This window comes from Glycine soja, chromosome 15 (genome assembly GCF_004193775.1).
Source record: "Glycine soja cultivar W05 chromosome 15, ASM419377v2, whole genome shotgun sequence".
In the NCBI taxonomy this organism is placed as follows: Eukaryota; Viridiplantae; Streptophyta; class Magnoliopsida; order Fabales; family Fabaceae; genus Glycine; species Glycine soja.
Genome location: NC_041016.1, coordinates 41475412 through 41486097, shown reverse-complemented (window position 1 = coordinate 41486097; position 10686 = coordinate 41475412). Strand labels below are relative to the sequence as shown.

At 36.7% G+C, this 10686-nt stretch overlaps 1 protein-coding gene across 3 annotated transcripts; it reads right to left on the bottom strand.

The window, feature by feature from the left end:
• Positions 1-594: 594 nt before the first annotated feature.
• On the bottom strand, positions 595-6217 carry LOC114388617 (COP9 signalosome complex subunit 7-like). 3 transcript variants are annotated; one of them, XM_028349195.1, is made up of 9 exons: positions 5842-6217; positions 5345-5425; positions 4496-4584; positions 3328-3417; positions 3080-3124; positions 2918-2988; positions 2321-2456; positions 1387-1492; positions 595-1065 (listed from the first exon to the last, which is right to left on the bottom strand). In XM_028349195.1, exons 1-8 carry the CDS (start codon positions 5996-5998, stop codon positions 1421-1423), a joined length of 741 nt encoding a protein of 246 aa, XP_028204996.1. In that variant the 5' UTR covers positions 5999-6217; the 3' UTR covers positions 595-1065; positions 1387-1420. The 3 variants fall into 3 exon arrangements, with proteins under 3 accessions (XP_028204996.1, XP_028204995.1, XP_028204994.1); XM_028349194.1 differs by having other exon boundaries at positions 1387-1495; positions 5842-6215; XM_028349193.1 differs by having other exon boundaries at positions 1387-1475; positions 5842-6215.
• Positions 6218-10686: the final 4469 nt, after the last annotated feature.

Sequence of the window (10686 nt, the reverse complement as noted above, 5' to 3'; positions counted from 1 at the left end):
TTGAGGCATAAGAGAGGAAGAGGCAAAAAGAAATTGTTCCAATATCATACACCACCAAGAATCACCTATGGCAGTGGAGAGTGGTGATTAGCATCAATGAACCATGGTATGTGGCTAGAGAAAGAGTTCAAGAATATAATCTTAATCTGGTGTAAGGCATATATATGGTATAACCTACTAAGATGGATTAATCTAATGAATAATATTTATTGTCCTTGGTGACGTCATGGCCATGTTGTGGAGGTTAATAAGAGGAGAAAGAAAATCCAAGAGATCGAAAGAGAAAAGGAGGGATCTAATATTGTTATGTTGCGTAAAGGGTTTGTTTTGGTTTGGTACTGAGTTGAGAGGTGTTGTTAAGAGACGGGGGTTGCTTACAGCAAAGCTATGAGGTAGTGGAAGCGGTAGCAGAGGAATGCATGACGAAGATGAGGTATAATTTGGAAAGTAACAATATGGTTAGCTAAAAAAAAAAAACTATTAATACTAACAAACTAATTCATTACGTGGCAACCAATTAGCATATGGAGTGCCACGTAGGTCAGCCATATGCCACATGTACAAGCACGTTAGTTAAGAAAGGAGAGTTAATGGTAATTTGTCACAATTGTTTCACATTCAAAAATTAAATTTGAATTTTTCATGTCGGGAACTGCGGTCACAATATTTTTCCTTGAAATACATATCTAACATAATTTTTGGAATACAAAGTATAGCAATGAAATTGAGGCAGCACATATATAGCATAATACAAAACAAAACAGTATATTCAGCAACCCAAAATAAATAGCCGCACCACCATCTCAGCTTGTTCTTGCCAACTCAGTAGACGATTAATAATGGTTCAAGAAACACTATCAAATTCCTAAATTAACAGCCCCCCCCCCTCTCTTTTTCCCCTGTTCCTATGTCGCTTTGTGGTGTGACAGACAAGGGTAATATCGATGAGATATACTTGTCTGCCAAAGCTGATGCCATGAATAAAAGTCAGGCAAGCAACTAAAGAACCCATCTCCAATGAGCTCCTTTATCTACTACAATCTTCAAGAAATTGGATGCCGCCTCCTGCAAATTTTCCAAGCACAAGCCAATCATATTCTAGCTTGAAATAAGATTTTTTAATGTCATATCTAATCTCAGTTCCCATTGATAATAAGATATGCCAAACAACGTCAGCATCAAAAGGCAGAAAAATTGAATTATCTTACAACAAATAAAGTATGTGGCCACTAAGGCCATAGGAAGTTATACAAAAGTGACAGCAAAATCCAAGTAAAACCTATATTTATCCACTGAAGATGGACCAGTCAAGACTCAAGAACCAAAAACTTGACTAAGCCAATTGATCAAATACTTGACTGTTAAGAGTAAGTTTTCTCAAATTACCTCTTTGGACGGCTTCGATCTTCTTCATAATCCATCACTCCACCAGATTCAGAGCAGATCTCCTCATGGCCTCTGAAGTCGATGTCGGCCTGCTTACAGTGTGTAACTTCTGCCACGAAGTAAGTAAGACACGTCGACCAATATATTCCAACCATAAAGAACAGCAGGCAATTATGTGTGTATATAATTAAGGCAGATACTTCTATCTGATACCACTCCAAATCCTCACATATGATAACCTTTCAGTTAAATGCAGCACACAGCAGCTTATATATGGCTAAAAACTTAAAATGTTCAATGGATAAGCAGTTACATAAGATTAGAAATACAATCATTAGAGACAAGATAGGATTTGAAAAAATGGTAGGGTCTCATCTTAGGTTTAAGCACGTGGGAATAAAACCCATAGAAGCACGATAATAAAGAGGGTAGACTAGATAAAGGAGCAGAAGGATAGTCAAATAGAGATAAAGGGATACCAAGGAAAATTATCAGACAAACCACAGATTCAGAGGTAAACAGTCTATATTCGAATTTAATGCATGACAAGAAACAATTCATCTTTGTGCAACACAATGGACGTTAAAGTTTAAGTCTTAATACAGAGAAATGGGAACTATTTTTTCTACTATAATTCTTGTTTTCCTCTTTCATAATAACCTCCAGTAGAATAGTGTTGGCAATTTGCATAATATTCACTTTAAATTAGAAAACAGTGTTGGGATGAGAGTTCCAGCTTGCAGTATACATTCACCAGATAATCGAACACACCAATCCCAAAACATGCATAGATACACGAAAGGATAAATGAAAATTTCAACACATTCAGAAGAATGAAATTAGATGCAAACATTTTTTATCAGATACTTTCTCATATGTATTTAAGAAAAAAAATGTGGTGAAAAAGAAAGGTATAAAAACAAATCCAACCCACCTTGAAAATGGACTTCTTTACTTCTTCTACCTTCTCTTCCACTTCCTTCCTGTGCTTCTTGTCAATTTCACTCATAGCATCAGCCCACTTTATCTTCTCTTGAATTGAAACAAGCAGATTTTCTGATGTAGTCAACCTATGTTTCCCAGTCATGAATTAAATTTTAGTATTTTGAAGAGTAATCACATCCCAAAAGTTAGCACTTTGTATAAAAATAATACCAATACCAATTGGAGACATTCTGAACCATAGAAACAAGAGAAACAGAATTTCCAAACACAAATTTAAGAATAAAAACTATATATAAAATACAAAAATGCAACAAGTTACAATATGAAGTTTAAAGCAATTTCAATGGAGATTGGATGCTAAACAGACTAGGGTATTTTTCTAAAGTGGTCATAGTACAACAATTCAAAACTTTTAAGTATTGAAGCAAGTTACAGTGATATTCCAGTTGTCCAGTATCACTACCATGTTTACCATCAAACATAGAAATTTCACAATTTTTTACAGGCTTTGGTAATTGATTTACTAAATAATAACAGACATATGACTACAAAGAGTCAAGCCCCTACTTGAAAAAAGATAAATTACCAGCTAGAGAGAGTCTGTATCATATTCCCCAGTTGATCAGGCCTCAAGTCCCTACCAGCTGCAAATTGAACCTGAAATAACTCTCAAAGATCAGGTAATGCAAAACTAGAAATGGGTCAAAAACATAATTAAATAAAGTAACAGATGACAATGAGCTAGGACCTCAAAGCATCGCCGCAACTGATCCAACTTTCCTCGAACTATTCCCTGATGAGAGCAAGAAAAGTTAGAAAACATGTCTGTTATCAGGAGTAATGTTAGATTTGATGTTATTGCTCGCCTCTTCCTTCTCTTCCAATGAGTTCTTTTATAGCAATAACAATAATCATAACAGTGATAATGATGGTGTAAATGTACATTTTGAGCAGTAAATGCATTAAACACTCAGGAAGGGAATGAATGATGCCTACCGCATACATGCATTCATTAATTAGAAAATCTTCAAGCTCACGAACATTTGTCACATCTAACTCCTGCATCAGTTGGTCATAGGGTAGTACCTGAAAAATAATTGATTTTGTAAAAAAATGATTGCCAATGTCAAAAGATAAGGACACTCAAAACAGCAAAAAAGAACAAACAAACCAGTTATATTCTACAAAAGTATAAAATACTATTTATTAAAGTGTTGAATTGGATGAAATTATCCTACATATATTCAAGAAAGAGTTAAAGCTTTAAACAACCATGGGCAAAACGCCATATGGAGATCATGAACAAAACTTAATCACATAATAGATCTAGGGACAAAGAGGCACCATTGAAGATACAAGCATTGCAAAATGTATCAAAGCAGAGGCATAATACTAAAACAACTGGCCAAGAAAGGGGCTGCTACTAGTTAAACAAATAGAATATATAAATTAAGGTATGAAGGCACCAAGTGAAAATTTATCAAGTACCATGATAATTACTAAGGAATAAAAACACAGGCTGCTTTTAAATAGCAAACACAATACTTAAATTAAAAATATGATGGTGCCACAAGCAAATTATGCCAAACCCAGGAGACCTTAACCTGATGTGCAACTCTCACGGGAATATCTCCCCTTTTCTCAAACAAATATTATCAAAGAGATATGAATGAAGGAACATAAAGGTGGGCACAAAGCAAGATCAAAAACAACAAGGAACAGAAAGAATATTAACAAGAATGCTGCAGGGCTGCCCAATGTCTCTACAAATTGAAGATTTCATGAAACAACCACAGGTGGAAACCAAAACAAAGTCAAAACATAATCTAATCCCAAACAACATGTATTTTTCCCCTTTCTAAGGGAAAAAAAAAAAAACAAAAATATTTAGCAAGGTTATAGGTATCTCAATTCAGGTCTTTGTACCATCCTTTAGCAGAAGGAATTCATCTCTCACCCAAAATCCCAAACTAAAACAAGTGATTGAAACACACCTAAGAAATAGAAATCAACTTCCAATTATAACAAACTTGTACCAATAAAAAATAAGCAAGTTATTCAGATTAAAAATTAAAATGGATCAGTAATAACCCACAACCATCAAGTCAAGCAAAAATACCAAAAGAAGATAGGCAATAACTCTGCATTAATTAAGAAGTAATACCTTGTATGTCTCAGCCAGTGTAAGAACTGTAAGTTGCTTAAGCTTGAGGATCTGATCAGATATCAATTGTGGAAGACGGTCAGCATTACCTGGATACCACAAACTTTTTAATAAACAGCATTATGTTATTTCTATTAACCTACACAGACTCACAAAGCAAAGATAACAAATCATGAAATGTGGATAACTTTACAAACTTCCCTAATGATACTACTAATTACAAAGTAGGCAATCAATGTGAGGTGAATATGTGAAAGGCTTCACATATCACAATATGCACTTAGTGGGGTTCAAAATTAGCGGTATATATAATATAATTGTTAGCAATCACAAACTGCAAAATACGCCTCTATGCAGGCATGCATACCTTTCTAAGTCCACATGTACATACATTCCTTCATGTTGACGATAGCAATGAGATGCATAAAGGATGTCAAGATTTCAAAAAAAAAAAAAACAGTACTGTGATTGTGATTTCAGACACAACAGGTTTATGGGATCTCCACAATAGTAATCGTGGCCACATTAGTTTGCAGCATCTTGGATCACAGCAAAACGGTAACCACAACCACAACCACAATTTAAAACCTTAAGACTTAAGATTTAGCTTATCTAAAGTGAGGGGGGCATACTTTAAAAGGAAAAACAAGAGTCATAAATTGATTGAAAAATAAAGGAAGTAGACTTCATTACTTCATGGTTCATTATACATGTACATCCTCTTCCATGTTACCGTTCTTACAAAGATTACAACTTTCTATCTCATGATCTTAATAGACAAAAATACCCACCAGAAAAAATGCAGGGAGAACAAATTAAAAAAAAAAGAAGGCAAATCCATATGCTTACTCTTGTAATCACTCCATGTTCCATGTGCAAACAACCGAAGCATATCAAGATAAGCAGAATTCTCAGTAGCTTCAAGCTGCAAGAAGAAATCACGAGTCGAAATTAGAAACTTTCATATTCCCTCAAAATTTTATTTTGCTGCCGAAAACGCCTTAACAAAACAAATAATTAACAAGATATAATTTAAAAAAAATAACCACCATAAATAAATCACCATCATTTTTTTACATTACCCAAAATACACTACTAGGATCATTCATAACTACAGGAAACGCAGTAAAATAATTTTATGAAAAAAAAACATAAACCGATGAAAACACTATTACTTTTTGGCTTCCCTGTACAATAATAAACCAGCGCTCTTACATGAAAAGAAAAATCCATACAAAAAATTAAACAAAAAATAACAGCGACAAACTGAAAGAGAAATCAGAAAAATAAAACAAAATTAGGGGGAAAATGAATGAAACGTCGAGAGAGTGACAAAAGAGGAACCTGAAGATTGGGGAGAGCGAGAATCTCGGAGAAAGCGAAGAGAGAAGGGTGAGAAGTGGCTTCGACGAGGACGGACGCGAGTGCGGCGGCGTCGGAGGCCGCGGAGGCTCGCTTGACGAAGTGGTCGATGAGCTCCGATTGCTTCTGCTCGATGTCCATCTTCCAGAGCGAGGAACGAATTAGGGTTTTCGGAAGGGGAAAATCGATTCGATTGAGGGGGAAAAAAGTAAAATCTAGGACTTTAGAATTAGGGTTTCGGTTGAGAGGATTTGTAGAGATTTTGTAATTTAGAGAGTTTTTTTGGAGTGAGAGAGCGCTTTGCCTCGAACATGTGAATGAAGGGTCTCCTAAGAGAGAAACTGCATTTGTTTCAGTTTAGTGAGGAGTGTTGCTAGGTGCATCTAACATTTTTAAAAAATGGTAAAATTGTTCTTGCTTAGTTTTCTTTTTTCGGATCAACTTGATCCGTAAGTTGATAAGTCTCTTACGGATCAACTTACAGATCAAGTTGATCAGGAAATCTCTTACGGATCAACTTGATCCTTGATCCGTAAGAGGAAAAATAATTATAATATACTTTAAAATACAGCATATTTATTTATAATATAATTAAATCTATTTTTTATTTTATTAATTATAATATATTTATAAATATTGGTTTATTATAAATAATTAAATTTTTAATATATTTTTTTAGAATAAATTTGTTTAGAAGATAATATTAAAATACTTACTCAGTTCCATTATAATTATTATTTAAGGTTATTTTATACATATTAATAAAAATCAATAAATACATAAAAGATAATATTATAAAGAATTAATCATATCATTATTAATATTATAAAGAATATAAAAAAAATAATTAGTATTATATAAAAAATTAAAATACTAACTACTTTATAATACATTTTTTTACGTGATCATTAGTATAAGTGGGAAAATTGTAATTATAAGAGAATTTAAAATTATTAGTACGTTATATAAGATCTTAGATAACGAATGATGTCCATTTTTTGGTTAATTATTTTTTTTTACACCCTTTTCAACTTCTTTATTTCAATTATATTTAAAGTTATATTTTAAATTATTTTTTATTAGTTGGTAAACTAAGTTAACTAGACAATTTTAATAACACGCGTGTATATAGACACAAATGGAATACACAATCTAAATAAATAAAACTAACATTAGTAATGAAAATAAATAAAACCAACAATACTCATGAAATGAGTTCATATACAATATCTGTATATACAAGGAATATCAATGTAAAATATGTACATAAACTACGTCTGATCAGTGCGCCGCCTGCGTCTACACCTAACGTATACTAGATGGTCCTGTGTCACACTTCTAGCCAATCTAAGACATTCTTCGATCACCTAATGTGTCGATGAGCCAGGCGTGACCACCCCTAGACTCAAATGACGCTCCAACCTCTCAGCAATGTCATCACAAACATCCTGTTACATACAAAACAAACTAATTACACAAATTATTATGCAAATATTGAGGTAAATGATGTAAATTATTAGTATTACTTACCATTGCATGTCTGGGCTCCTCCGCAGATGTCGACGATGCTCCTGGCTCGGGCACGCAAAGGATATCCATCTGCGGGGCCTAAGGGACGACTCGGGGCTGTGGGGCGTGACCATGAGGCAGAGGATCTAATGCGTGGCCTGGTGTCATGAAAGGATGGGAGATGCGGAAGAACCAGTCGATGTAGTCATTGGAACACGCCCCTGCCACAACGCACACCTCACCTGCAAGTACGATATGATCCTCGTAGTGCATCCACCTGTCGTGTATATCATCATACGAGACCCATGAATCGACAGGAGGAGCAGGAATGGTCTGCGTGTAACCAAACTGCCGCACGACCCTCTCCGGTCGGTAATAAACAGCAACAGGCCCCCAGCGCAAGAGACCGGAATAGCATGATCTGACGTGGAAGTCCCGAACCTCCCGATGCTCCTCATACGGGATCCAACAGACATCCGAAATCCGGAATCCTCTTCACGATCTTCTTTGTCGCAATCCACCTGCACGCACGCGGAGAAGCCTCGTCGTAGTCCTGATCAGCGGTAGACTCCGCAACCGAGGGAAAGTGCTCGTAAATCCAGCACTACAGATGTAACATTCAAATTATAAACATTAATAATGAAAGTGTAACAAAATTTAAAGTTGAACATTGTTTAGCCTGAATGAATGAAAAACATATTTGTTACCTGCAGCAGTGTGATGTAACCGCCAAGCTATTGACTGTGGCTCATGGATGCATCGTTCGGCTGGTCGTACATATGAACCAAAGCAGCCACTCCCCAAGCGTACCTCTCTGTCATACTGAGGTCACGAAGGGCCTCCAAGTATACAACATGGACATTGGTTGCACTCTTGTTAGCAAACAGAGTGCAACCCAGTAGGTGAAGAAGATATGCACGAGTCGCAGCTGTCCAATGACCTGCCTGGCATCGACTCTAATATATATCACGTACCCATTGCAGGCGTACGTACGGTCCGCGACACTGGACTATCTCAGCCCTAGCAGACTCTGGAGACATCATCAACAAGTCCACCAGCATCTGAACCGCATCATCCACGTGCAAGGGCTCAAATGCGTGTAAGTCGCCTATAACGGGAAGATGGAGAAGAGAGGAGACGTCGTCCAATGTGATGGTGAGCTCTCCCACCGGGAGATGGAAACTAGACATCTCCCGGTGCCACCGCTCCACAAACGCGGACAAAAGTCCCCGATCGCCGGTGTCTACCGAACACGCGATCAGAGGACTTAGTCCTGTACCAGCAATAAGTCCCTCAATGGCAGGGACAGGCCTGCCTAAACTGTGGACCTTCCTCCCATGAGAGGATAACTTCAATTCAGGACACTCCTGAATTGAAGTATAAAAGGAACGCAAAATTCGTTAAAATTATCATTTAAAGGAAAACTAATAGTATAATTTACAAGTAACTAAAAATAAATAGTATAAATACCTCTCCCGTCCATACGCTGCAAGCAACGTGATCCGCATACGCTGTCAACACGGATGGGTCGCTCGGACCACCTGGAAATCCCTGAGGCTGATCCTCAACCGCCTTTGCGCCTGCGTCCACAAGAATGTCCGCAGGAATGTCCTCCACAGTAGCTGGTGCCTCCATCAGGTCATCCTGAACATCTGGCGCAGGGATGACTGGCTCATCGACGTGATCCGCAGTCACAGCGACTCGCTGCCTTCGTGTGGATGTTGTAGGCCGTCAACGCTGCGGAGCATCATTGGAATCATCACGATCTCCTCTGCCCACACCTCTGCCAGTGACCTGACCTAAGGCACGCCCTAATCCTCTAATCCTAACCATGATCTGCAAATGAGTACCGCAAAATCCATCACTCATTTCATTCTCTCAAATTTTATGCGTGAGTCTCACAAAGCCACCAAAGTCAGATGACAAATGAAAATGATTAAAATCATTAAAAGCATTGAAATCATTGACTAAATCAATAAGCACACACACTTGTGTGTTCGAAATCATTGAACGAAGATGGAATATCCAATTTCATCACCTATTACATGTGGCTATCAAGTTTTCGAATGCAGAGTTCAATCACAATTGAATTTATCTTATTATTTTCAGTAGTTAGTATCTGTGATAGACTTGCTATTTTGTATCTGATGTTGCTTCACATTGAATTTATCTTATTATTTTCAGTAGTTAGTAAGAAATTGGAAACATGTGTCTATGATAATTGTGAAAACATCCAAATTTGATATCAATCTCTATCACAATCGTAGTTACATTGTTAACCATAAACAACGGGAGATAGAACTAGTGCTAAGAAATAAGAGAGTGAGATACATATATATATAGTTAAGGAAACGATTTTTTAGGAATTTGGGCAAAGTGAAAGAGTATTTATGCTTTGTTCTAAGCTGAGATTTTGATGTGATTAAAGAAAGCACATCAAGCATGAGGTGCCCTTTCTTGGCCTCTAGCAATAGAGAGAAGTGCTAAAGAAATGAGGAAGAGGAAGGACAAGCCAATGTGACTCATGGTTGTCTCTTTGGTTTTGCGTAAATGACTTGGAAGCAGAAAATGAGGTAGCTTTTGGAGGTTATATTAGACCTATACTCAAATTCTAAAACAATATCAGAGTCTATCCTAGATTCACTCTTAGGCCAACCATACTTATCTACACTCTAGATGTATTTTCTTAGACATAAAAGGGTGTTATTGGATCACCCATATTTGTATCCACTCTAGATGTTTATTTTTAGGCATCAGGGGGTGTTGCTATTGGCTACTCACCTTTGTCCATGCTCCAAAGGTCCACTCCTTATAAAGGTTGGGGCAATCATCACCTTAAAAGCTGGTTTTGTGGAATTGAGTTTGGCCATAAGTCCAAATTCTAAGATAGTATCAAAGTCTATGCTAGATTCGTTATTGGGCTACTTGTATTTGTCTATGCTCTATGCTATAGATGTTTATTCTCAAGTGTGAAAGTGCTGTTATTGGTCCACCTCCCATTTGTCTATGCTCTATGCTATATAGGACCAATGTAGTCTTTATATGGCTTGGGTAGTCCTCACTTGTCAAGCCAGTTTTGTGGAGTTAAGTTAGGTCTTTAAACTTAAATTCTAAGAACATATAAGTTTATTCCATATATAATCTATTATAGAACAAAAATTCATCAAATGAGGCAGTTGGTGACTCAGTAGCTATAACGTATTTTAAAGCATCAAACTGTATAAAGGAAAAAATTGAATGTGTGGCGGTTGGCATCTCGTGCGTGTAGAAGGCAGTCCGACAAAGGTAATACAATAGTCTTGTGTAAGAATGTGTGGGCA

What these genes read in the sequence shown, in the direction of transcription:
- LOC114388617 (XM_028349193.1), bottom strand. Translation starts at nt 5,998, where the DNA reads ATGGACATCGAGCAGAAGCAATCGGAGCTCATCGACCACTTCGTCAAG. An exon ending in CACTGGCTGAGACATACAAG is followed by an intron (nt 3,418 to 4,495) that starts GTATTACTTCTT and finishes ATTATTTTTCAG; the next exon opens with GTACTACCCTATGACCAACT. An exon ending in ATACAGACTCTCTCTAGCTG is followed by an intron (nt 2,457 to 2,917) that starts GTAATTTATCTT and finishes TGGGAAACATAG; the next exon opens with GTTGACTACATCAGAAAATC.